This window comes from Abrus precatorius, unplaced genomic scaffold (genome assembly GCF_003935025.1).
Source record: "Abrus precatorius isolate BTA unplaced genomic scaffold, Abrus_2018 Scaffold10, whole genome shotgun sequence".
In the NCBI taxonomy this organism is placed as follows: Eukaryota; Viridiplantae; Streptophyta; class Magnoliopsida; order Fabales; family Fabaceae; genus Abrus; species Abrus precatorius.
In genome coordinates this window covers 1979138-2006513 of record NW_020874292.1, presented here as the reverse complement: position 1 = coordinate 2006513, position 27376 = coordinate 1979138, and the positions used below count along the sequence as shown (strand labels likewise).

Here is a 27376-nt window from a genome sequence, read left to right as displayed (position 1 = left end):
TTTTTACTACGAATAAATAAATGAAACAAATATATTATGTATTATATATATATATATATATAATCTTTAAAATATAAGCATTATTTATTAAAATTATTTGTAAGAGGATTTATAAAAATAAAAATTTAGAAATTAGGAAATTGCATTTAAAAAGCTTTACTATATCTCCATATAATTTTTTAAAATATTTATCTTCCTATTTTATAAAATATATATTAAATAGAAAAGTACATTCCAATACGTAATACATTAGTCCAGATAAAGTTCATGAGCATGTTTATAATAAAGTTAAGAGAGTAAAAAAGCAATACAGTAGATTTAATTTAAAATATATAACAATATTAATATATCAACACCTAAAAACAATAATGTTGCGCTCTCTCTTTACAAACAAACGCAGTTTAAAAGAACCTTTTTTTTAACAGTACATGATTCATTTTATTTAGAAAAATAATTATTTATATTTGGTCCAACCTTATAAAAATAAATAATAAACAATTATTTCTCTTAACTTGAAGGAAATTTTAAGAAGTTCAGAAATGGTTAGATTATCTTGCCCACCCAATAAATAAAATCCTAAATAAATAGAATCACCAGAATTAAATATAAAATAGTTTCATTACGTATTGTTCACTGGGCAGTGGTCAGAGAACACTAAAGAATCAGGACCTGACAGCATATAATAATAACAAATTTGAAAAAATAAAAAGAATGGAAAAGGGTTTAATATTTTATTTTATGCGTATAAAGAAGGGTGTCAGAAAAGAATAGGTACCCTCGTGAATTGGGTTTTGTTTGGATGTGCTGAGTGCTGTGCCGACCCAACTCAAGTACTCAACCACATTCTAGCCTTTGTTACGTTTCTCAATTACCACACCACACTTGTTGTTGATTCAGAGTTCATAATTGATTTTCTAGTCGCATTAACATGCTTTTCTTAAATTGGGGGTATCGTATTTAATAATGCTTGAATCAATACACCATCCTTACCCAATTCGTCACTCTCTCGTCTCTACTTTTTAAATGCAATAGACACCAATAACATTATGCATCCCTATGAGTTAATGCACGAATGAAATGTTATATATTTTACTATAAGAAATTGTTCTGAACAGCTGAATCGAACGGAACTAAACTCCTCTTAGGGTTCCCCAAAATATTATATGTAACGTTGAACGGCAGTTAAGGGAACATGAGAGACGAATTGGAAAGAAAAAGAGAGTACAGACGAATTAGCGTTCAGCCTCTGAGTCTTCGCAACTCGTGAAGTGAAATAATAACAAATGGTGTCAATACTGTTTCATCATACACTATACGCATACGACACACAGCATGATAAATCGTACCATTTTTATGATCAATTATTCTACACTCGTTTCAATATAAACTTAATGATTAAGATTAATTTAAATATATATTCAAATTATATAAAATAATTTATTATTTGTAATATCAAAATTAACTTTAAAATAAATTACATGTATATATTTCTGAATATTCCAATTGGCCCCATTATGGTAAGGAAAAGGGAAAAATGAAAAGTAAAATGAAGTGATGGCAATTATGACTGTCTATGCCGGGAAAGGGGTGTGAGACTGAGACCAAAGGGAAGGGAAGGCTGGGGAAGTGGCAGATTTGGTATGCCAAAAGCAATGGAAGATAAATAAATAAACAAAGAAAACAGAATCATACTGCATCGGTTCACACCAACACTTTTTAGGAGCTTATGATGATGGTTTCGTTAGAATTAGAATATAAATTTGGATCAAAGCCCATTTTCTGTCAAAGAAAAATGAAAATTCAAGTTTCGTTTTCACTCTTTTCTTTAGAAAAATGCTTATCTTTGATATAAATAAATCATGCAGAGACACAATATAAGCACTAGAAAAATATGTGGGATAAAATTTACGAATATTCATGGATTGCTATGCATACTACAATTTTTTTGTTATTTATATATATTTTTTTATTTTTCAAAGTATATTTATTATATAAAAAAATTAGATTCTAATACTGATTTAAAAATGACTTTTGAAATTTAAATTTTAAAAGTGATTTGATAACTTATAAAAATCCTTTATAAATCATTTTCAAAATATAATTATTAAAAATATTTTATACCTTATAAAAATTAAATTCTAAAAGTAATTTAAAAAATACTACAATTAATAAAAATGAACGGTGGGAAAATAATCTTTCTCCGATCTCGTAGGATCTCTCACATTTGCTAAAGTGTCATTTCCGTCAAAATCTCAGTTAAAAAGTGTTATTTGTTTTGTTTTATGATTTAGTTCAAAAAGCGTAAAGGGTAGCAAATTGCTAATCCAATTTAGCTGTAGTTTAGTTCATTGTTTACTTTTGAATTGACAAAGACTGTAATTACTTACCCGATTCTTTTTATTTAAAAAATAAAGTGCAAACAAACAACATCAACCACTGCCTTACAAATTTTACGATGGTAAATACTATAATCCCTACATTGCCTTGTATTCTCTCTCCTTTCTAAAAATAAACTCTTAATATTTAAATGTTATTTCCGGTTATGTTAACTTATCTACAAGAATAAAATTCTAACACTTTTTTACAAGATTAAAATTTAAAACTTAATTTTAATCGTATTTAATATATTTTAAATTTTAACCTAATTACACTAATAATATAAAAAAATTTGTATTAATTAATATAAAAATTATATCAATAAGTGTAAAAAATTATATACTTAGTGCACCCATTTTAAACTCTTTATTTTATGAACTTTATAAATTTGTCAACATGAATCTTTGAAACTGATATTGATCAAGTAAATATATATATATATATATATATATATATTAATAAATAGGTTTTTTTTTTTTACTTTACAAGCAACATTAACCAGTGATATTAGTTTAAAAATTAAAAATTATAAAAATATAATATTTGATGTTAACAATATAGTCTCACTATAATTTTCAATATACTTATTTATTATCTTTCTAATCATTATCTTTAAAATACTTGTTAGAAATATTATTAAATATTATTATTTTATCAGTTTATATAAAGAAATTCATTTATAAAAGTTAGAGAAGCGAATTCAAATCATGGATATTTAGGCATATCCATTAACATGGATATCAACCCTAAATTGCTTCTCTCAGGAATATGTCCAAACAATTGTTTTATTAACACGGATGTGGGCACGGGTCTCGAATACATACGTATATGATATATCCTACCCATTATCATGTCCACGTACAAAAAAAATAACTCATTTAAGCTTTACAAAATGATGAAAAGTAAATCATTTTTCATAATTGGATCAACTTCTACCGCTTCTACAACTCCTATCACTGCGCTAGTTTAATTTTCATTCTTAGTCTGTGACCATAATCATCGGCAAAAACAAACTACACGGACCTATTCTATGTCAATCATCTACGCGTTCTTCTAGCTGCTTATATGTATTATTAAACCTATATACAGTTATAATTTGCCTTCTATGTCAGTTGTATGTTGAGAAGAGATCTTTCTGTACAAATCACCCTCAGTCATCAAAGATATATCTTCAGGAGACAACATTGTACATCTACTCAAGTAATGACCACCCCGCGCCCTGCATGGAAACATCGTGTGTTGAGCAACAATTCAAGGATACCTGGTTAACGTATAATCAACCAAAAGGCTGAAAACAACTAATTGCTCAACAAACATGTACCTTCCTCTTCTCTTCTTTTCAACATCTTGTGAAATGCGGAAAGCTTCTGATCTTGAAATTTGGCGTAATGAAGATAGATATTCATTGAATACGTCACCTTTTAATGTCAAGGATATTCTTGCAGGAACAGTGGATTGGATCGCCTTGAACAGAGATGTTTTGGTTTCACTGCATTACAGGCTCCCAAAGTAAGGTTTGACATCAAGGCATAACCAAAATTGTTTTTTAAAAACAATTTATCAGAAACATTTTCACGAGCGGAATCGAGCGTGAACTATAGATGAAAGGCAAGGCTAAAAATACCTCTTCTGCATTTCATTTATTGGGTTCCACTCTAATTGCTTTCCAGTAAAGATAGCTTTGCTTTTCGTGAGATCCTGCTCCGATAATTTTCCCAACGCCATAATATTAGTAGTGGAAGCCAATATCTCAGAAGTTAAATCAACCCAGTTATCATATCCCAATTTTGATCCTACATCTGCTATAAGCTTAGCGTAAAAGCAAAACCCATGTTCAGCAACAGTGGGCATCATTACGTGCTCATGATACCAACTAGATGCGGCTTCACCAGAACGGAAAATTGGAGGTTCCATAATATCCTGCACATTCACATATTGTCATAATCAAGTGCCAATCCACAAAGGAAGAAAGAGTACAATTTTCATTTCACCTGTAGAAGGCACTTACACGTTTTTGTTGGTGATCATGAAACAAGTCAGCTTCAGAAAATAGATTGCTCAGTCCACTAGCAAGTTTAACAACTTGAAGAGAATGTAGCTGTTCTTCGGTAGCTTGCTGCCTTGAATCCATTCTACGCTCCCGAAGGTTTGTCCACAATTTTTGTATATCTGTCTCCATTGATAGATTGGATTGTACAAATGTTGAGTTTAGTTTGAAATCCATACGACTGCACTCATCCATCACATTGACAATTGTAGTTTCCATATTCTTGTCTACAACATCTCGTTGAACCCCTTTGAGAGAAGAACCTGGAATTGCAGTATCCACCCGCAAGTCTGGATTTTGTGTCAGTTTTGCTAACCGCCTACGGACACTGAAAGTGAATGGTTTCAACTCATTATTCACAGAAACCTCCAGAGGACCGACAAGATGGCCAGAAGACACAGCTCCAGACATTGTCTCTGTTCCATTTTCAATTGCAGTCTCAGGAACTAATGTTGATTCTGGCACACAGGATACATCATATGATTTAGATATTTCACTCAAGCACGTATCGTCAGCTGTTTCTGAATATTTAAAATGTTCATCTTCTGAATCCTCCAATTCAGAACAAACCAGTTTGCGAACTGATGAGCTGGGACAGTTTCCATTCAACTGAAACTCAGGCAGACATTCATCATTTTCTCTCATGGATTGTCTATTATTAGCATCATGTGAGTCTACAGGGTATCCATTATTTGAATCCTCGTCCTCAGAATCAGAGGACATTACTACAAGTTTCCTTCGACCATTTTGCCAAGAGGATGCAAGTGGAGATCCAGAAGAGTTGGAAAACTCAGAAATAGCATTGTATTGAATTTCAAGCTCGCTGTAATCTGTTAAAGATCCATTTCTCTTTATCATCTCCACCTTCTTGGCCTCTATAGAATCAGTCTCCAAATACTGAACATCTAAATCATTTTGCCTTTCATTTATGTGAAGAGACTCTTCTGTAACTAACTCTCTATTGTTTTCTTCCATTATATTTGCTGATTTGGTGATTTCGTTCTCAATTAGCTCGGAAATCTCTGAGGGGAAACTCCAGGGCATTATCTTTGGTAGTATCTGATGGCCAAGCTCAAGATCAAATGGAAGTGAGCCATAGCCCGTCTGTTCTTTTCCATCTGTACAGCGGAGGGGGAAGTCATTAGGTTTTGCAAGTGATCGCAATGGTAATAAGATAACCGGGAAATAGTAAATGAAATTATATTCCAACATTAATTCCTAAGCACAAATATCACAACCAAAAATAAATAAAGCTTTGGTTGTTAACTTATAAAGAGTCATAGGTGATAAAAGGATCTACCAAAATGGAGTCAGAATAGTTAAGAAAATGGGGAGTGAAAAGGAAAGAAAGTAAAGCAGAAAACTCAGTCACTCACAAGATTTATGAATCGACGAAACAATACTGATAAAAAGTGTATTATCCTAATATACTATGACCACAACAAAGTACCCTCTGATATTTTATTTTTCTAAACACTTTACAGTTCATATGTAGAAGCTTTAAAATCAACCCTCCCAACAAACAACAGAAAGGTCAACACAGAAAAAGAGAGGGGGAGAAAATGAGGGGAATAAATAACGGTTTAACCAAGTTTGCTTCTTTTCGCATTTCCACTGCTCGCTGTTGCTAACTGAACTCCTTTTACCCTTAAATGCGGTTACTCGCAAATATCATTCCATACCATAGTCAATAAATGCAGACAACAAAATATTTGATTTGATGTGTACATGCTACATAAAGACAGTCTAGAAACACATAAATGAACCAGATGGTGTGTGGTATACCTTTTCGAAATCTTTTACTTTGAAACCAGAACTGAAGATGCATAATGGATTTTCGGATATCTCCATCACAAGACTGTATAAACTTCTTCAGTAAAAGAGGATGGATGTTGACTCCTTCTGTGAGACAAACCTGCACGTCACTTGTGTACGATTAATATAAATTTGGACAATTTTCTTTTACTGCTTTTATTTGGGGGGGGGGGGGGGGGGGGGGGAGGGGGGGAGAAGGAAGAAAATCAGCAAGTACATACAGTGTACAAATGGCAAAGCAACTCCTTCGGTGATGGCAACACAAATGAAACATGGAGCATATCAAAATTATCTGGCAGGCCAGGATTATCACCTAATTTCCAGCAATACATTGTCATAAATATGAACGTCTGATAAAATCTATAAGTTGAGCAAAAATGCATCATTCTAACTAGTCATCTTACTATTGCTGGTCAATATAATTGGCCCCCTTGCAGTCTCAGCAATCTGTTGTATGGCAGCAATACATCCACGATCTTCAGGAAAAAGAATGTCCACATCCTCAACTAGAATTATAGTTTGGACTTTATCACAAGCAACTAAATTATTTTTGCCAAGTAACTTCTGCGATGAACCACCATGGCTAGGAGCTTCATCAGATATGGATATCAGTTCAACCACCTCATCAGCAGCTTGACCACTGACCAAAGCAGGAGCTGGTGGCAATTCTGCAGTTCTCTTCTGTGAACTTGCAGTATGTTCTGATAACCTGAAACACATATACATTAAATAAGATATATCATCACAGAACAGGTTGACAGATCACAGAAGTTTCTTATAACAAGTAACTTGGTTCTACTAAAATAAGATTGAATCAAGGCACAACAACCTAACAAAGAAGTTTAATTATAAGTGCCCAACGCTTATTTTACTTAGATTCTTTAGCTATTCAATTTTTCGCTGTAGATTGAAGAAAGGAAAAACCAGTCCAGTCCCACATCAAAAGCATATAACCCAAGACATCTTGGAGCTAAGACCACTACTCCATGCTTGCTTTATACTTGTTTGACAATTCCAATTCACCTCTTTAACATCTAAAATTATGTTCTCTCCCTCATCCATTTGATTGGATAATTACACAACTAGTAACAAACTGCTTTTTGCAATCTAGCATACAGTATTGTTTACCTTTATCAAATAGCATTTGTACAAGGGAATCTAAATTCCCAAGTTCAATATGAAATGCTCCTCCACAGAAAAAAGGAACACTCAACTAAGGTAACAAAATAGTGGAGGGAAGTGAAAGTCTATAGAAGACAGTTACAGTTAGTTAAAATTACTCAGCTCCAGAAGATTGGAATTTACCAGCAAGCATTGACAGAACAATTCACAAACCTTTTGAATCCAAGTGAACAAAGGGCATCCCCAAAATACTGCTTGACAACAGTCCCATTTCTACAATCTGATGCATTGAGCTGTTGAGACAACATGAACCATAAAGTTCAATAAATTTGGCTATATTCATGGTTGAAAAGACAGATGCATGATAAGGAAAATAAATCTTTTAACAACTATTTGATGTTTTAAAAAAGCAAGAAGATGCTGATAGGTGTTTGAGGGGAATAAATTGTGCAAGTCTGTTTATTGAAAGCTAGGCTAGCAACTGACAAATATAAGTAACTGTTTCCACCATTCTTTCTCATTGCTTTTGACCACAACAAATAACAATCTTTCAGACTAATCGTTCACATTGGGCAGGAAAGATCAAACTTAAACCAAAGTTCAGAGGAGATGGAAAACTTCGTAATACAACATACATCAGGCATATCTAAATCTGGCTGATTAATTACTTTGCTTGATATTCAGTGATGCTTATAAAAAATTAAGGTGGCTATTTACAGGATGCAAAAGATCAATGAATATTATTATTACAAAAGAGTATCAGTTTAAATGCATAAATACTAAAAGTATATTAATAAACAGTGATACCTCTAAAATGTCAAACCCTTGCTCTTGGGCACAAGCATAGACTGCTGCAGACTTGCCACTCTGCAATATGATAAACTTAATGCTTTAGCAACTGATATGAACAGGAAGTGTTTTATACTGGAAAAAAATATTGAACCTAGCTACAGGTAAATAATGATAACTTTAGGTAAAGTTATCCAAGCCAAGAAACATTCAGAAGACACCAATAGTAAAGTTTTAGTCTTAGATTTTATGCAAATACCTGTTGTTGAAATCCCAAGAAAAAGAATAATTATCATTCCTTGGTTCTTACTACTATTATTAGAACTTTTAAAGAATTAGTATTACTAACAGAGGAAACTAATTGCTGGAAAAGTAAAATAGAAACTGAGGTTCAGTAAGAATAAACAATAACTAAACAAATAAAAATACGAACTTGGTCATCGCCAAATTAACTTTGGAGCAAAGGTCATCAATAACCCTAACACTAGCAGTAGAAACGTACAGGTGTAAACACTAAACAGAGTTGTTACCTATCACTCACTAAGCCACAAAGAAATTCACAAGCTTGTATTCATGTCTGACATGGTTTTATAATAGGGGACAAAGGCAGCCAGATCTAGTGTATTTTCATGACCTTCAAGTGAAAGGAATGCAACAATTGTAATTCTCTACTTAGTTCAGAAATCATTTTTTCATCATCCAAACGACTTGCAGGCCCTATATTATATAGTTATCAATCAAATAGCTTGAGATTTGACTACCCATGGTGTTATTTTTCTTTTATCTTCTACACTCTAGTTCCCAGTGGTCTAACATTTTTTCAAATCGGCCATTAGCTTCTATCTTGATTTGACAGAAAGCTCCATTTGAAAAGTTATTAAGACTTATTCTTTTTCTAAAACTACTCTGCCCAAATTCTAATTAGTTTCAGAGTCACCATTATATTACTGAATAGTAGTAGCTAGTAGCCTTCAATATATGCATGAATGGAGAGCATGAGACAATTCTTGTAAAGAACGGCAAGTCAAAGATTTGAGAAAGTAGATTTCCACACACCCCTATCGGTCCTGTAATTAAAAGAACATTCTGCAGGGTATCCTCCCCATTTATATCTTCTGAATCGTAGTCACTATAAGAACAGTTGTAATCACCATCATCCTCATCATCTACTTCAGCATCTCGCATGGAGGTATCCTTCCTGCTTTTGTAACGTCTTTCATGCCAAAGATGTAGCCAGTCACGCAAGAAGTTCACAGATTCATCATTACCACATACCTACAAAAAGAAAATTCATGAAACAAGAAACGTGGAATTTAGGACCATAGACTTTTTTTAAGAAAATGCAACCTTAATTTAGAAAAAAGAAACACCTCAATGGCCTTTGTTGGCTTGTATTTGTATGTCCACAAACCAGCCTCAACCTTATCTTCACAACTATGGTAGTATGACCTCATACTGCAATGCAGAATACAAGGTAAAACCTCTATCAGGAACTAAGGTTATCGAACTGAAAAATAAAGTCACTAATTACAAAAATAATCAGCACAGCACAACTATTTATTTGCTATTTAGGCATTTTCATGAAAAAACAAGAAATTCAGTTGCTCCCATAATTGTTTTCCACTTTTCTTCTAACATTTATTTACCCAGATATCCTTTATTTTCCATTTAGGCATTTTCATGAAATGAAAAAAATATATATATTTATCTCTACCAGATTGTTTACAAACACACTTTCCACATATTTTACCCAAAAAATCCCAGCTTATTATATTGCTGAAGAACAAAATTTTAGCAAAACAATTTGCAAATGCATGAAATATATATAATGGGCTATAGTCAAATGTAAAAATGTTATTGCCATGAAGATATTGGAGTCGCCTGAATCATGCATTTGTTAACCTTTCTTGAAGAAATCTACTCAGCGGTTCAGTATCTGACTTTCCAAAAATGCCAGCTTGCACAGTTGAAGTAACGGATTCATCCACCCCCAAGTCCTGAAAATAATTTTTGGCCAACAGTTAACAAATAATTGAGACAAAGGTGAGAGTATATTTCACCCTCTAAATTAGCTACCGTGGATTACGTACATGCCACAGATATTCATAGAGTGCAGCTAATTAGGGACAGATACAGAAGTGATTCATTAAAAATATGCAAGAAATTATATACCACTTCAGCATCTTTACACATTGGAGGACACATTGAATGCTCCGAAAGTGTATCTGAAGATAAGGCGTTCTGAGAAATTGAAGCACCAATCGGATCCAAAGAACTAAGAACCTTGTCAAGATTTAAGGATTCAACTGAACCCTCCAAAACAGATGAATTCGAACTTTCTTGACCATAATTCACGCAGGTAGTATTTTCCAAGAGCGTCCAGTTTCTCCAGTCAAGGGATATGGTATTGTCCTGTATGGAAGAATTTTACGCCTAACTCAAAAACTATGATATTACAGAATTCAGAACCCAGACACCAAGGAAGTTTATATTACCCACCCCCACCAAAGCAGAAGTAAATCACAGGCACAAGTAACATACCTGAATACTTTCAAATACATGAATAGGGCCACAGGTAGTCCTTTCATCCTCTCTCTTAGTTGTACATAAATTACTTCCTGATTCAGCCAGGTTCTGAACTTTCTTCCCCGCCTTCCACAATGAAAAAAATGGATGTATTTGCCGCCCTGCAAAAATCCTCGAATTTTCCTGATTTGAGAATAGAATTTAATGAGAAAAAATGTGTCGAAGATTGTCAAGTCACAGTTAAGCAGCAAGGAAAGGACGAAACTGAATCTACAGCCATAATGAAAGTTTCAGGCCAATCTCCTCACTGGGTTACATGTGTTGTCATTTCACAAAATTAAAAGCATAAATAGTAATGTGTTAACGGAATTCCAGTGATGCAAAACCAAGCACACTAACCTCAGCAGACAATTTGGCCTCTGACCGCAAATCAGGCATGGGTGTATTGACCTGGTCAGAATCAGTCAACACTTGCCGCGAAGTTGAGCCCCTAATCCCATTAGCGGATGCATTTTTCTTTGGCGTTGCACTCTGTTAGTAGAGGTAAAATAACAGAACCAAACGAAATAAAATTAGAATTAAAAGTCCTCAACTTTCTCATCATATTTGCATGTCAATGCAGCAAGCAACACTTGAATTTCACCGCGACATCATTAAGCAAGAGATATAAACTAGTAAATTAATATAATTCAGCATAATACAGGCACATTGGTACAGTGAAATTATAATTGAAGTTTTAAATGAAGAAAAGAGAAGGAGATCTACCCTGGAACCTTTGTTTCGAGGAGTGGTTTTTGGTTTCGGCTTCCTCTTCTTGTGATTCTCAGCTTCGCAGTAATCCTCGTCATGTTCGTCTTCTTTGTCGTTCTTTTCGACGGGTTCAGGTGGCTTGTGAGGGAAGAGCGTCGATTGGACAAGCCTTCGGCGGACACTGCGGCGCAGCGGTGTGTCGCCGTTGCTGGAGGGACTGAGCTCCGTGACGGTGCCGTCCATTTCAGTAGAATCGAATTGAGTAGATGAATCAGTTAGGGTTTTGGAATTTGGGGGTAATGGCGGACGAGGGAGGTGAAAGAGACTTGAAATTAGGGACAGAAAATCTTGGAGGGAATGCAGGTTCGCTCGCGCCAAATTTGGAGAGAACCGATGGGTATTGGGTATATTAATCTTTTTTCTATTATTTAATCATTAAATGTATAATTTCCTCTGTTTTTGGGCGGGCTAAACTTTTAAAATCTGTTTTATTTAAGGCTACGGCTCCTTTAAAGTGTGCAAATCTCGACCACTAATAACAATTGATGATTAGTTATTATGATTATGACTCATTTAAGTGATCCAGGTCAATTATTTTTTTAAACTAATAATTTTCAAGTTAAAAAGAAAAAGAGAATACGATTAAAAAATAATTATACTTTTATCTGTGTACTGTACCTGCACGAGTTAAAGGAAGTAAAATTATGCATTCGTTTTAGTTTTAACATGCTTCTTTATTTTCATTTCAGTTGAAGCTTTGGAAGTTAATATCGTGGTCATCATCCAAATTCATAACTACAAAGGTGTTGTTAGTGTTAAAAAAAAGTAAAAATCGTATGCCAATTGTGTTTATCGGTTTATTTACAAGGAAATTACTATTTTAATTCCTTATCTTTTTTAAGTTATTAAAGTAATTTTTTACGTAAATAAAATATTATATTAATATATAATAATATATATAATCAGCAATCATATTAGCTTCTTAAAAATAACTAATTATTAATTAGATTAACATAAATTCTGACATAGCTCGTTAATTTATTAAATAAGAAGAAATAAGTAGTAGGATTTTAAATAGAAAAAAATGAGATGAAATTATAATTGAAAAGGAGTTGCAATAGCTATTGAAACAATTGCGTAAATTATTTGTGAAGGAAACTGATCTCTTGAGTTTGTGCGGCTTCAGTCTCCTATTTTTCTCCATATTTCCTTCTCATTCTATCTTTCTCTTCTTCTTTTCTACTCTTTTTTCTTAAGAAAATTAGTCATTTTTACCAGTATTTTTAATTTAAGTGAAATTTTTTATTTTTCTTAAACAAAAATTACTTTTATTAAATTCACTTAAGCAATTTTATTTTGCTTAAATCAAAATTACTTCTTATCAAATTCGCTTAAACAAATTTTATTTCATTTTGAGAAAATGTCTTTTCAAAATTGCAAAGAATTCAAATCTGTTTGTGAATTATGGTGTAGGCCATGTAGGAAGCTCAATTCCTATGTTTTATCCAAAATAATTATGTTAAATACAATCAAATTTAATTATATTAATGCTTTATAAATGTATAAATTTATTAGTATTTCTAAATGTTGAACATACATATACATGTTAATTTCCTTTACCTTAATTGCTCGCTAAAATAAGTGAAGTAATTCATCTCTTACTCAAATCTTAAACCATAATTATTTATTTTATATTAAACGGGGTTTACAGCCCTAGTGATACTTTAAACAATAATTTTTATACAGTGAATTGAGTAATTAATTATCTAATTAAAAAATAACTGTATAGTAAATTGAGTGAGATGAATTGTGTGGGCTATATTTCAATTTATAGGTTTAATTATAGTGTAAAACATTAATATTTTATTAAATTTTGAAAACAAAATATTAGACGATTACATAAACACCCCTCATAAATTATCAATAGAAATATCATTCATAAATCTGTGTATAAATATATCAATAATTTAGATATTGATATTGCATTTCATAAAATGCGTATACAAGTTAAAGCACATATTTTGAAAAATTTCAATCCAAGATGTTATACATGTTGAAGAAAAAACAATAAATGTGTCTACCGCCATATCAATTATTATTTCACAGATATGTAAGAAGACAGTGATATTTTATCATCTGTCATTCTTACTTGTTTGTTTTCTCCACCCGTTTAATTAAACAATACCAATTATTTATTGCTGTTAAAGTTGAGGACGACAAGAAAATTTTGGAACACATTCAGCAAGTTCGAAAACTCTTGACATCAACAAGAATAAACATAATCGTGTTTTGTCTTTAGAAGTTGTAATGTAAGTTTTTTCTTCATTTTGATTTAAAAAAAACGGAGAAAAAAGCTGATATGATCGGTTAAGTTATATTTTAACTACTTTAATATGTAATTAAATAGAATTCTTGTTATACTAAGTGTGAGTTTAAATCCGCTTTGAAATATGATAAACATGCGTAAAACTTGAAAAACAAAAACTACTATTTCCGTGTTTATAACGTGTGTTAATTTGAATTTAACATTGTACTAAATACACGTTAATCGTGAGGTTAAATAAATCAATTTCGAAGCAAAAGGAAGCCAGATGTTTTGCAACAATGGACATAGCACCGTAGAGCTGCTAATCTCTTCAAAAAATGAAGTCAACTATTTGATTTATTTTACTTATAACAAAAATTCTGGTAAGCCTTTAACTTGATAGAATATGAACAGAGATCGTGTTTGGTCTTTTGGACATTCTCAGTTGCATGTCATAAGATTTTAGTACTTGGTTATTATCTATCAGGGGAAAGTACATCTCTGTTTAAAATGTTAAGCTCAAAAGCAAGCTGAACGAAGTTGAACACTGCTGTATAAAGGATTTAATTTAAACCTAACTCTTCTTCAAATAACCTCTGCAATAGACTAATAGTGTTTGAGTTTGCGTTTAAAAAAAAAACTAACATGCGTTTTAAATGTATAAGCCACGTAACTTTGATTTTTTCTGACGCAAAACTAAATATAACCTGCGTATGTCAACAAAAAATATCGAAATTCAAGTGATCCTAGTATTATCACCAAGAGGCTGCCAGCGGAACAACTCACTAATATATGACAAAAACTTGCACAGTGTATGCCTAACATGTTCTTTCAATCTCTGGTTCTTTGTAAACTAAAATGGCAAGAAGTCAAGAACAAATAATCAGTGATGTTGTCATTCTCTTATACAAGTTGCAATTGGACTTGTTTTGGAAGTTTTAAACATAAATTATTATACTAATATACTATGTGGTGTATTTAAGCTAAGGTAACTAAATGTCTATATATATTTTTTGTTAGAATATAATTCATATTTTTTAATAAACTATTATTTTAAAAAATTTTAACTTATAAATTGAAATGTCAAATTTTAGATAAATTACATCAACTAAAAGAACTAAAAACTATAAATCATAAAAAAAGTAAAACACTATATACTAAAGACATTTTTATATAGACTATTTTCAAATTGTACAACGTGTAGAGATTAAATCCAAATAAAAAGTTAAATACACAATAAATAAACATGAAAACAAACTCATTAAAAATTTAAATTTTAATCATGAATCACTGCTTAGTCTATAGTAAAAATTACAAGTGAAAATAATCTTAGTTTTTAAAATATAAATGCATTCAATAAAATATATTTTAAGTTAGTATTTATATAAAAGTACAATAGAAAATTCAATATAAATGTAATATATTTACAATTCTATTCTAAATATGAGAGACGGGAATGAAATTACAACGTATAAACATAATTCTAATTCTTAAAATATTTGTTGACAAAATTTAGAACAAATGATAATTTTGAATACCCTTAGTTTGCAATGCTGAACTTGCCTCAAGTTACGCCGCTTACTGGAGCATCGTGCATGGTATCTAAAGGCAGGAAGAAAACTAAAAATTCCTTACCCAAATGCCTGAAAAAGCAAACCATACGAACGAATGTAACTCAAACACGGCCCACCCTTGCTTGTCCCCAAATCAGAAAAGCAAAACGCTAAATTACCAAAGCATCCCCATCACGCTGCTCCGTATCCTCCAAGGGACAAACAAAACCCAAATGATTCATTTACTCCAACGTTAAGCAACATTATTAAATTAATCTCTAAACCTAAACATTTCAAAATTTGAATACGACGTTGGAGTGCCTCAGAACACAAATTGCTGTTTTGTGAGTCTCAGTAATTTATTGTCCTGCCACAAAACTGAATATATATTTAATAACGGCATATATATATATAAATGATTAAAAATAAAAAATAGGAATGAATTGGACAGAGGGACAAACATGTCCAGCGAAGCATGTAATGTTGAAATCTCCATGATCGAGTCTGACTAGTGAGTAACAGTGTCCTCGTGGTTCTACTCGTGATATGCAACACACCTGTCTCCTACTCTAAACTTCCTTTCCCTTTTGAAACCCAAACTTTTCCACTCCCCGACCCCAACACTCCCCTCTTCTCTCTCACACACCCAAAATACAGAAAACCCTAAACCCATTTCGAAACTTTCATTGTAGATTCCGACATCGTAGAATTAGTTGTGCCACATTGTACCCGTTTGTTTAACTCCTTTTTATTGCGTGTGAGCACATACGAGCTTCATTCATTCTCCAGAATGCCAAATCAAAAGCACGTTTTGCAGAACACTTTCTTCCTCTTGTTACTTTTTCAGGCTTTGATGAACGTGAGTTGTAAATCCACCATAGAGCCATGTTCAAACTCAGACTCATGCAACGCTCTCTTAGGATACACTCTCTACACTGACCTCAAGGTCTCAGAAGTTGCTTCCCTCTTCCAAATCGACCCTATTGCTCTTCTTACTGCTAATGCCATAGACATTTCTTACCCAGACGTTGAACACCATATTCTTCCTTCTAGACTCTTCCTCAAAATCCCCATTTCTTGCTCCTGCGTTGACGGGATTCGCAAATCGGTGTCAACCCATTACAAGACGCGCCCCTCTGATACTCTCTCTTCCATCGCTGACTCTATCTATGGTGGGTTGGTTTCCGCTGACCAGCTCAGAGAGGCCAATTCCATAACCGATCCTTCAGTGTTGGATGTGGGTCAGAACCTTGTTGTGCCTCTTCCTTGCACCTGCTTCAATGGTTCAGATAACTCTCTGCCCGCAATTTACCTCTCTTACGTGGTTCAACCGGTTGATACTTTGGCTGCAATTGCTGCCAGATATTTTACTACTCTCACTGATTTGATGAATGTTAATGCCATGGGAAGCACTGCTATCAACGATGGTGATATCCTTGCTGTTCCAATACCCGGTAATTTTCTCTCAATCTCTTCACATTTACGCATTCAATTTTTTTATTTTTTATTTTTATTTTTTGTGTGTGTAGAATCTGTAATTTTACCTTGTTTCTCATGTTGCAGCTTGTGCTTCAAATTTTCCAAAGTCTGCCTCTGATTTTGGCTTGCTTGTCCCTAATGGAAGTTATGCCATTACAGCGGGTCATTGTATGCAGTGTAGCTGTGGACCACGAAACCTTAAGTACTTATTAAGCAACTTTTCTTTTTGCAAAATCTATTCCTTCTTCCCTTGTAAATAAACCTTGATTAGATTCTCTTTTGGGGTTAAGTTATTGTAAAGTTATTTACTTGTGTTTAATCGTTTCTCGCTTTCTACACAGTTTGTACTGTATGCCAGCTTCTCTAGCTGTTTCTTGCTCCAGCATGCAATGTAGGGGAAGCAATCTTATGGTGGGAAATGTTACAGTGCAACAGACTAGTGCTGGTTGCAATGTTACTTCTTGCAATTATGATGGTATTGTTAATGGCACCATAGTCACTATGTATGTGTATCCTCCGCGCACTTGCTTTTCTAGTTGAGATATTTTTATAATCTCTATTTTGCTGTACTTGTCTTCGAATTTAAGCTTGTCTAATTTTTCTTGCCACTCTGCAGGTTGTCCCCATCTCTTCAGCCTCGATGTCCAGGTCTGTGTGTTATGTGTTTCTAATCATTGTATTCCACGATCTCTTTGTTTTACTTTTCATTCTGGATGGTTTATTTACCATGATGCCCGCTAACTCAGTTCAATTGAGTTGAGCATGCCTTAATTCTGCATAGATGATACTTCAAATGTTTGAAATATCAATATGTTAGCGATACAAACAATGAACCATGGTCAATCTTCATGTTGTTTACTATATGCTATCTATTTCAGCAAATGTATGCCGTTGCCAACTCCAAGTCTAGAATGTATACTCTATTTGCTATAGCTGCAATTTGTATTTTCTGTGATGCCTTCTAAATATGTTTTAAATAATGTTACAGGGTCGCAGGAATTTCCTCCCCTTATTGCCCCACCTACAACTGTTGCAAGAGAATCAATATTTGCACCAGCACCGGCACCGCAGTTTGATGGAGCTGGTCCAACATCACCCAAATCCTCACTGGTTCCTGCAACAGGGCTTCCAGGATTCTCTCCTGCAAATGGCCCTGTCAGCGGGATTTCTTCTGGTGCTTCTGCTGCATGCTCCTTGGTGAAACCATTACCCACTTTGACATCTGCAATTGTGTTATTGCTTGTTAAGTTGATGATACCTGTGGCATTGTAATCTTCTCTTCTCAATTTTGTAGTAGGTTTAGTTATGCCCTGCTACTTTGATTGTCACAGGTGCTCCTATCTATTGTAGTTAATGATATTCATTTGTACCCTTGAACTGATTTGTGAATCTGGAGAACTATGTGATTTCGAGTTTCATCACACGCATAGCCTTTTTATTATTTGACGCTCTGCTGACTTATATTGTTTCTCTAGGGTCAGTAATTCTAGGTATAGTCTGTTATTGATCATTATCGAAGCTCAATCTTGTATTCACGTATATTTCTCAATCTTGTTTTACCATTTTCTGGTATTTCTAATAATGCAAGTATGCGGTCAATTGTCTTTCTTGGTTTTTCTTAAATCTTGAATACCTTAGCTTTGTTATTTGATAGCCCATTTTCTGTGCACGGTCCATATATGGAATGCAACCCAATGCAAATGTTGGTGCCAAATGTAATATTCCTCAACTTCTCGTATGGAAATGATTTTCTTTTTTAATTTCGCACATTTGAGTTAGTTGGGTGAGAAGGAAGAAAGACCGTTAAGTTCCATTTTATTCTGTCTTTTATCGTTAGTGTCTTCCTATTCACTCGAGAGAAGCCAATTCTAACGTTATTTGTAGTTTTTCTATTTTTGACAGCTGGAACATTCACTTACAATTTGATTCCCTTATTCCCAGAATCGATAAATTCTTCAATTATAGATCGTGAAATGAAGATCCATTGGAATGTGCATATCTGAAATTGTTAGCGTGGGTATTTGGTAACGCATTTATTTTGTTCCCGGAGTCACTTGTGAGCTTCCAATTTTTTACTCCTTTAGCGTGGGTATGGTGTTTGGATGCACGTTTGAATTTGAGTTAGATTCATGTTTATAGAATTTTAAACTTGTTACTAAACATGCACTAAATTCATCATGACTTTTGAAGGGTAATTCGAGACTTATATATACAAGCAAATTTGAACACTGCGACACTACTATTGTTATTTCTATATGACATTCGATGGAGTACGCAGAATTACTTAATCTAGCTGGTAAATAGTTACTGGGCAGAATTTGATATCTTAAGCTTGTTTATGAAATAATGAATCAAAATTTTAGGCCCTTGAGTGCTTGTGTTGTTTTATTAATTAAAATTGAAGTTTTATTTCACTAGCTTGTGTGCAACTAAATTTTGTCAAACGATTAATTAGATGGATAAGATAACATTTATTAACTTCCATTGAACCTTTACAAGAAATAAGAAGAATTATAGTAATAACAAGAAAAACACATTTTACTTATTAAATAAAAATTAAAATTTTATTAATAAACAAATACTTTATTATATTATACCATTTAATTTTATAATATGGTAAAAATGCAAATTATAAATCTATTTTTAAAATACAAAATTTAACTATGGTTATCCAATTTACCAAATTCTTAAAAGGTAAACTCTACACTCTGAAAATTAAGGCGTATTTTATGCTTTTTTATTAATGTAAAATAATTGTGACGATTAATTTTAACAGTAGAGGTATTGATTTATTTAAAATATCAAATATTCTTTAACATTTTAGTATAATCTAAAAAATATGAGATGCTCCTTCATGTTTAATAGTACCGAAGGAAGCACCTTCACAGTTCATTAATCAGTTTTTCTAAGGAACTTGGGCCTCGAATTCTTGGAAAGGTGGAGCCTGGAAGTATTGCGTTAGAATACTCCTTTCTGTGCCAAGAAAATAAGTTTGAAGCGAAAGCAGAAAGCAGTTGTGACTTGGGTTCCCACTGACACAATGCCTTCAGCTCCTACAAAACTCTATGCAGGTTGTGTCACCTCTCATCATCCCTCATCACACAGTCTCCGATTTCACACAATTAACCCTTTCTTTCTTTCCTTGCAGATGACGTTAGCCTTCTCGTCGTCACGCTTGATACCAATCCTTTCTTCTGGTCCACTTTCCCATTCCCCTTCTCCGAATTCCTCTCTCAAGTAACTCTCTCTCTCTCTCTCTCTCTCTCTCTCTCTCTCTCTCATCCCTATTCCCAAACCACTTTTCAATCCTCTTTACCCTTTTCAGGTACTCGCTTTCCTCAATTCAATTTTGCTTCTCGGCCAACTCAACCAACTCATCGTCATCGCCACGGGCTGCAATTCTTGTTCCTACGTTTACGATTCCACTTCCACCAACAACCATGCTTCCGCCACTGCCACAATGCCCGCGCTTTATTCCAATTTGCTTCACAATCTTGAGGATTTTCTAGCTAAGGACCAGAAATTAGCCGCGCCTCACTCTCCGGGAACCGTTCCTTCTTCCCTGTTATCCGGCTCCTTGTCTATGGCCCTTTGTTGTATCCTTCGCAATGTTTATGGTTCTTTTTCCGCCCTTTCAGTTCGCTTTGCTTTCCGCGTTCTTCGAATTTTGGCTAATGAAATTGAAGACGTTTTGTTTTAAGGATTAGGGTTTTCAGTTTTTATCATTGCACGTGGTTTGCTGAATTTGAATGATTTGTTTCACCTTGGACTTTCGAAGTGCGTTCCTGTGGTTTTTGTTTAACCTGATTTGATTATCAGACATACAGAGAGCTTTTCGTTCGGGACCTATGCACCCTCAACCTCGGGTGCGTGTGTATGAGTGGTTAATTGTGAATTTGTTCTTAGATGGAATTTTATACTACACTTGAATATGATAAGTTGCAATTGGAGTTTTGTTAGTCAACTATGATGGACTCTTGCATTTTCTTGTATTAATGGGTTGTGGGTTGATGTTAGAGTTTGAAAATGATATTCAGACCCAACCTGTCATCTGAATGTTGATATTATGGGGTTTTTGCTCGTTGACATACTTTTCTTTTTGGTCTTGGGTCATTGAAATAATTTATGTTGTGTTAAGTATTATGTCTGCATGTTGTTTCACTTGTCTGTAATAACAAATAAAAATAGGTGCTTGAAGCGTCATTAAATACTCTCTTTAGATTATACTAAGATATTAAAGGATATTTATATTTTTTTCAAATACACTACTAGTTTCACTACTAAAATCAATTGTTATGATTGTTCCACGTATACAAGAGCATAAAATACTCTCTCATTTACTAGTTAGAATTTACCATAAAAATATTAGTATCTTCTGTAAACTGTTCTGCTGTTGAAGTTGATTGGATAGTTCCAAGTTATTAGTGATTACTAACATTCTGTTGATTTTGAACTGGTTTAAACTGGAAATGAGTTTTACAAGTACCCTACTGGAAATTCATTTATATGATTGGTCATCTTTGTTTATATTTGATACGTTGGCTGTTGCTCTGTTACATGAATATAGATTTTTCATCCATTCTTCCTTTTTGTTTTTTCTTCTTTCTCTTGCAATTTCCTTTCCAATTTGCTGATTTTGAATAATTTCTTTTTACTTACTAATTTATGAACAGATTTTGTGTTTGCAAGGATCTGCTGATGGACCAGAACAGTATGTTCCTGTGATCTCTACATTTATTATTTAATTTTTGCATTGACCTTTCACTTCAAATCACACTTTCCATCCTTTTCAGGTATGTTGCAATTATGAATGCAATATTCTCAGCTCAGCGTTCTACAGTACATACACAGTCTTCACTTTACTTTTCTTTCTTTGTTCCTTGTGATTGGTTTCAACTTTGGCCTTTTTCTTTTGTACACTGGCTACACACTGTCCAGTAGTTAGACATTTTTCTGCAAAATATTTATATAGCTAACATCTAAAGATTACCTGTGTTTTTATGTGTGAGTGTGACTATTATTTTCATGATGCAGGTTCCTATAGATTCTTGTTATATTGGTTTGAACAATTCTGCATTCCTCCAGCAGGTAGTTAAACAGACACACACACACATACATGTTGAATGAGTTTGTGTTGCTATTGCAGAATGTTATATTGACTCGTGTCATTTCTTGTTGTGATATGAAATTATGAATAACAGGCTTCATATATCACTGGTGGCATATATTACAAGCCTCCACAATTGGATGGGCTTTTTCAATATCTTTCAGTAAGATTGTATTTTAATTGTCTGTTTTTAAGCATTGGTGTGACCTGTAATATAGTCTATTTTTTCGCTTGTACAGTCAGTGGTCTTTGTCTGGTTTTTATTATCTGGAAAGCCAATGCCACCAAATAGGTTGTATTTAGTGGCTTCGCCCCCCTCCCCCAAAATCCCAAACTCATCTTTTGTTTTGTTTGCTTGATGCCAAACCCCATAATATCAAACAATTTTGTTTTTCTATTACTTGGATGTGGGATTAGTGTTCTTTCTTTCATGGAAGCACTTCAAGATGACTTGGTACTTGATATCGTATGAGACAAACTACTTGCTAGTGATCAAATCCTTTTTGAGTCAACAAAAAATGTCAGAAAAATCTTCTGAAATCATGTAGTTTGGTCCAATTTGGGTTCTTTATTTATTGACTACTATGTAGTTCCTAAAACAGAATGAAACAATTTACTACTTTTTTTTCTTCTAAAGAAACAATTCAACCAAATAATTTAGTAAAAGTGAAAGACTAATGTAATAACTCATTACATTACGTACTAGTTGTGAGTAAGGCATGATCTATGACCTTTGAAGAGTTCTATCAAGATTTTGAGAGAAAGAATGACAAAAGACAGATATAAGCTTGCCAAAAATAGGAAAAGAAAATTTAAAAAATTGGATTACGTTATATATATTAAAGATGATCTAAGACCTTTGAGAAGTTCTATTAAGATTTTGAGACATAGAATGCAAAGAGAGATATATAAGCTTGCCAAAAATAGGGAAAGAAAATAAAAAAAAATTGGATTGAGTTATATATATTAAAAATGAAGAAGGAAATTCTTTATTACAGATCAAGATATTAAAGATAGATGAAAAAATTATTTTTATAAACTTTTTAATGATGGGTAAGGAATAGATAGAAGCACTGAAAAGTTAAAGGAATGAACTAAATTTGGTATACTATCACAAGATTTGAGTTGGAGAAGTAAAAGAAATCTTCAGCAAATGAATAACAACAAAATAATCAGCTCTTATGGTATCCTTATTGAAGTTTGAAAATGTACAAGAAAATAAGAGAGACCTAAAGAACTTAAAAGCGGAAATTATTAGAAAATATCTGCTGAAAAATAATATTAAACAGATAATTTGATTTTTAATTGCGTTTAATAGTGTCGTATGATTCATGTACCTTATCCGAACTAGTAGGATAAGATTTGGTTATTTTAGTAACTTTTATGATTGGCCTTTGACAAAGGAATAGACAAATTATGAGTTTTTTCAATAGTCAGGTTTGGGTTATTTGTATTTATCAGATTTTTTTGTACTCAGGTTCAGGTTATTTGTATTTTTAATTTTACGTTTGACAATAATCTATCCTTGTTTTCCCAGACAGTGTTTGCAACTGATTTGCATTCTCGTGCATTTTTACGACTTCCTAAATCAGTGGGTGTAGACTTTCGTGCATCGTAAGTTGTTCCTTTCCTGTTGATCTTTTCTTGCTTTAGATTCTTGTTCTTTTCTTTTCCCTCTCTATTTCTCCGCCCTCATATAAAACTACAAACATTTGGACTGCAACCTATCTATTATCATACTTCTTTTTTTTTCTCCAGCTTTTTTCTTCCCTTTTTAATTTGTGCTGGTTTGAAGATACACAGCTTTTATGGCTCTGTTCTCTGTATTGCTTCTGTATGGAGGGAGACTTCAAATTATATTTAACAAGATAAAATGACATTTTTCTAGGTAACCCATGGTTGACCGATGTGAAATATATTTATCCCCGTGCATTATTGAGCTATCATTCTTGGTCCATGTTTCATCAACCACAATTTATGCAGTCAGTAACCCAACTTTTAAAGCTTAGATTCACTGAATTTAGGAACATTATTACCTGAGTAACACTTTCAGATATGTCCTCCGTATACTATAATGTCAATTAAATGAATCAGACTGAGTATTGAAGTATTGAATTCTTTTTGAAATGGATGATATCGGTAATGTAATGTTAGCAGACTTGTACAGGTTCTGTGATGTAAAACTCTTTGTGCTGAAAATTTTCTTCTGTTTGCAATAGATATTATGAGACCTGCTCCTAGATTGTTGTATGAAATGTGCAGGTGTTTTTGCCACAAGCAAACAATTGACATGGGCTATGTATGTTCTGTATGCTTATCCATATTCTGCGAGCATCATGATAAGTGTTCAACCTGTGGGTAAGTGTTTATTTCCCTAACTTGGCCATTTGTTGTTCTGTTTCCATTAGCTTCTGCGGATATGTTACTTGAAATGAGTGTAAATGTCCATCTTTTAGTTCGCAAATAGTTGGAAATAGTTCAATTTTTACAGAAATCTTCCCCTTTCAATTGTATGGTTTATTAGTCTACTTTAGACTACTATTACCCTTTTTTTAATAATTTGATACAATTAACAATGTTTCTCTCGTAGCTGAATTTTATAGCCATAGGTGAAAGATACTGTACCTAATTTGGGGGTTAGCATGTAAAGAAGAAAATAGACTAGATGAGGAAGGGAATGCAAACTGATTAAGATGAAGTTTTCAACCCTGTCTTTGGACGCATGTCTTGGTGGCACTTGATTTTCTTCCTTTCTAAGTTTGTCAGTGTTTTGTCAAATATAGATTGGGTATGCAATGTGCGCATTACTTTTAATCTCTCAAACAAATCTTACATATAGTATTGTCTATGTGAGAATTGAAATGAAAATTCTTGCTATTGACCTTTGAGAATCACCACCTTGAGAGTTTCAAGGGAGAAATGAATCCTCGATGTATTTTAAATGAGTATATAAAAAAGACTAGTGAAAAGCAGACCTGCAATATATGATGAATCTATTGCATCTTCGGTAATTTGAAAATAGAATAGAAATTCCGTCAATCTTTAGTTGAAGTTTCGCATTTTGCCACTTTAGAGTGTCAAGTAAATTAGAGAAGCACAAATGTGATGCATATTGGATGGAAACGTGAGTGACCATCCTATGATTGGCCTCGGCCATTGAGAATGGTCTATTATCGATACCTTAGTTGTTTAATGGAAACTTGGTCTGTTATGCTGCATTGTACCTCCTGATAAATATTATGTACTAAGCCCAAAATAATATGGTGACCTTTTCATGGTTATTTTGTGTCTTTGCACATTCTGTAGGTCTGTATTTGGCCAGGCTCAACCTGATGTTGCCTCAGCAGCCGACAGAAAAAGAAAGGCTTGATACATTATTTTGTGTCTGAACACGTAACATATTTTGTCACATCCATCGAGAGCTGATCGATTGAAGTTTTCTTCATGTACATGTAGCATAATGAAATTTTGGCGTCAAATTGCTTTTTCCTCTGTTTTGGTGGGAAACTGAAGTTTGTTACGGAGATTATTGTATGTCTACAGAAGTTAGCATCGATCTGGATAATTAATTGGTTAGTGGGATCTCTCTGTACGGGGGGCTGCGTAAAGGCTTTTTATCTGAAATGTTACATTCCTTTTGAAGCTATGAACATTATGTTCACATAGTCGGCTGAGCTTAAATGTGCTTTTAGTAATTTTCTTGAAATACAAATCTTAAATGCGCTTTTAGTTTTTCTTTTTCTAATTAGCATCATAAAGGTCAGTATTGAAAATTAACATTTATTTTTGGGATAAAATTTGAATTGATTAAAAATATAAAACTACATTAAAAATTTTCATCTACGTCGTCTTATCCTTTCTTTAATGGGGCTTGACTGTTTGTTACTTATCATGAATTTTTATGTCAGGGAAAGCCCAAAATATTGGTTCTATTAAAAAGACAATGAAATAAACGAGGGACTTGTTCTTTGCAATTTTTTTTTCTTTTTACAAATTTTTATGATTTTTTCTTAAAATGTTTTTAACAATAATTTAATTTATTTTTAAGTTTTTTTTTTGTTGAATAGTCGTCTTTTTAAAACTTTAGGTTGTATTTGGATAGCATATTTTATAATTTCCACGATTCATGTACCTGAATAGTAAAAAAGGTAATTTTAAAACATTACAGAATTTTAACTAGAATAATTTATTTTAAATAAAAATAAATTTAAATGACTTGTTTTTAGAGAATTTTAGCACTCTCATTATTACTTTCATATGTTTTAAAATTTTAAAATCTTTTGTCTAAACACAACTTTACCCTTCATTTCTAAAGCATTTTTTTCTTCTTTTTATTACTCTAAATTTTATTGTTCTTTCATCACTATATTCTTTGAGTGTATTTCAAACATGTTATTCATTATGTTCTTTGTTTTGAATGTATTATATAATGATTGATTTATGGTAAAGAATATGATATCTTTGTTGAATTTTGTTGAACTATCAATATGACAAATTTTTAGAAATAAATGTTTTACACTTATAAAGAAATAAGTGTTCAAAATTATATTTTTACAATTTTATAAATTAATTATTGGAACTATTAATTTTTAAAATTAAGATATTACACTTTCAAAATTGATTTTCTATAATTAAGATTTTACATTTTCAGAAATTATTTTTAGATTAATTTTTTACACTTTTATAAATTAATTTATGAGATTATTAACCATTTTCAAAAATAATTTTTTGAAATTAGGATTTTGCATTTTCAGAAATAAAAGAAAATTAATTTCTAAAATACAATATTTTAATTTTAAAAACCTATTTTTGAAAGTGTAAAATCTTAATTTAAAAAAATTATTAAGTTCGTTGATGCATGATAAAAATAATTTCTTTAATTTAGATAATAATTCAATGAGTTTAAGACACATACCATGAAATATTCAAAAATTGAGTTTTTAATAAATATTTAAAATTTTAAAATAGATATATTTTCCAATATACGTGCAAATAAAAATTTGTAGTTATCTTTACAAAACATAAATAAAAAAATTTATAGTTAGATTCAAATTTGTGTCATATCTAAATTATATTTTATGATTTAAAATCGATATTATTAATTTGGTACATATTTTAATTATATATATATATATATTTGTATTTTGAAGAAACATCTAAACGTAAAAAATATTTAAAATTTAGAGAGAAAAGTTTTGACACACAGCTTTTTTTTATTTAAATTATGTGAAATATAAAAAGTTGTTTTTTTAAAGAAAAAAACGAAGTTTTTACATAAAAAATTTAAAAGTAATAAATCTGAGAGTTATAAAAAAAATTAATTGTAAACGCTGGTTTGAAATTATTCCAGCACTTAGCAATGTAAGTATCAATTTATCTATTTTGTTATTTATTAATGAGCTTGTAAGTAATTTGTGTCTTGTATTGTATCGTCTATAAATTAAATAAAAAATGTAAGTATCAATTTATCTATTTTGTTATTTATTAATGAGCTTGTAAGTAATTTG

At 32.4% G+C, this 27376-nt stretch overlaps 3 protein-coding genes across 6 annotated transcripts; 2 read left to right on the top strand and 1 right to left on the bottom strand.

Moving 5' to 3' along the window:
- Positions 1–3282: 3282 nt before the first annotated feature.
- On the bottom strand, positions 3283–11745 carry LOC113852450. 2 transcript variants are annotated; one of them, XM_027482727.1, is made up of 16 exons: positions 11441–11745; positions 11075–11206; positions 10691–10858; positions 10322–10561; positions 10052–10146; positions 9520–9604; positions 9206–9424; positions 8168–8227; positions 7574–7653; positions 6643–6947; positions 6454–6551; positions 6209–6338; positions 4385–5541; positions 4001–4296; positions 3698–3865; positions 3283–3595 (listed from the first exon to the last, which is right to left on the bottom strand). In XM_027482727.1, exons 1-16 carry the CDS (start codon positions 11666–11668, stop codon positions 3466–3468), a joined length of 3591 nt encoding a protein of 1196 aa, XP_027338528.1. In that variant the 5' UTR covers positions 11669–11745; the 3' UTR covers positions 3283–3465. The 2 variants fall into 2 exon arrangements, with proteins under 2 accessions (XP_027338528.1, XP_027338527.1); XM_027482726.1 differs by having other exon boundaries at positions 6460–6551.
- Positions 11746–15796: 4051 nt separating this feature from the next.
- Positions 15797–18088, top strand: LOC113874060 (lysM domain-containing GPI-anchored protein 1). The gene is made up of 5 exons (XM_027512281.1): positions 15797–16737; positions 16847–16964; positions 17104–17265; positions 17379–17410; positions 17751–18088. Exons 1-5 carry the CDS (start codon positions 16074–16076, stop codon positions 18032–18034), a joined length of 1260 nt encoding a protein of 419 aa, XP_027368082.1. The 5' UTR covers positions 15797–16073; the 3' UTR covers positions 18035–18088.
- Positions 18089–19675: 1587 nt separating this feature from the next.
- On the top strand, positions 19676–25531 carry LOC113874076 (general transcription and DNA repair factor IIH subunit TFB4). 3 transcript variants are annotated; one of them, XR_003506085.1, is made up of 12 exons: positions 19676–19833; positions 19911–19999; positions 20088–20358; positions 20582–20628; positions 21436–21473; positions 21556–21601; positions 21797–21850; positions 21964–22032; positions 23407–23483; positions 24132–24227; positions 24479–24657; positions 25176–25487. XR_003506085.1 is itself a non-coding variant. In XM_027512283.1 (11 exons), the coding sequence occupies exons 1-11, from the start codon at positions 19803–19805 to the stop codon at positions 25237–25239; spliced, it is 882 nt and encodes a 293-aa protein (XP_027368084.1). In that variant the 5' UTR covers positions 19676–19802; the 3' UTR covers positions 25240–25531. The 3 variants fall into 3 exon arrangements, 2 of the variants coding, with proteins under 2 accessions (XP_027368084.1, XP_027368088.1); XM_027512283.1 differs by lacking the exon at positions 24479–24657 and having other exon boundaries at positions 25176–25531; XM_027512287.1 differs by lacking the exon at positions 25176–25487 and having other exon boundaries at positions 24479–25139.
- The last annotated feature ends 1845 nt before the right edge of the window (positions 25532–27376 follow it).

What these genes read in the sequence shown, in the direction of transcription:
- LOC113852450 (XM_027482727.1), bottom strand. Translation starts at nt 11,668, where the DNA reads ATGGACGGCACCGTCACGGAGCTCAGTCCCTCCAGCAACGGCGACACA. An exon ending in TGTGTAAAGATGCTGAAGTG is followed by an intron (nt 10,147 to 10,321) that starts GTATATAATTTC and finishes AATTATTTTCAG; the next exon opens with GACTTGGGGGTGGATGAATC. An exon ending in ATGATCACCAACAAAAACGT is followed by an intron (nt 4,297 to 4,384) that starts GTAAGTGCCTTC and finishes GTGAATGTGCAG; the next exon opens with GATATTATGGAACCTCCAAT.
- LOC113874076 (XM_027512283.1), top strand. Translation starts at nt 19,803, where the DNA reads ATGCCTTCAGCTCCTACAAAACTCTATGCAG. An exon ending in TCTCAGCTCAGCGTTCTACA is followed by an intron (nt 21,602 to 21,796) that starts GTACATACACAG and finishes TTCATGATGCAG; the next exon opens with GTTCCTATAGATTCTTGTTA. An exon ending in ATTCTGCATTCCTCCAGCAG is followed by an intron (nt 21,851 to 21,963) that starts GTAGTTAAACAG and finishes TATGAATAACAG; the next exon opens with GCTTCATATATCACTGGTGG.
- LOC113874060 (XM_027512281.1), top strand. Translation starts at nt 16,074, where the DNA reads ATGCCAAATCAAAAGCACGTTTTGCAGAACACTTTCTTCCTCTTGTTA. An exon ending in CCTTGCTGTTCCAATACCCG is followed by an intron (nt 16,738 to 16,846) that starts GTAATTTTCTCT and finishes CTCATGTTGCAG; the next exon opens with CTTGTGCTTCAAATTTTCCA. An exon ending in TCTTCAGCCTCGATGTCCAG is followed by an intron (nt 17,411 to 17,750) that starts GTCTGTGTGTTA and finishes ATAATGTTACAG; the next exon opens with GGTCGCAGGAATTTCCTCCC.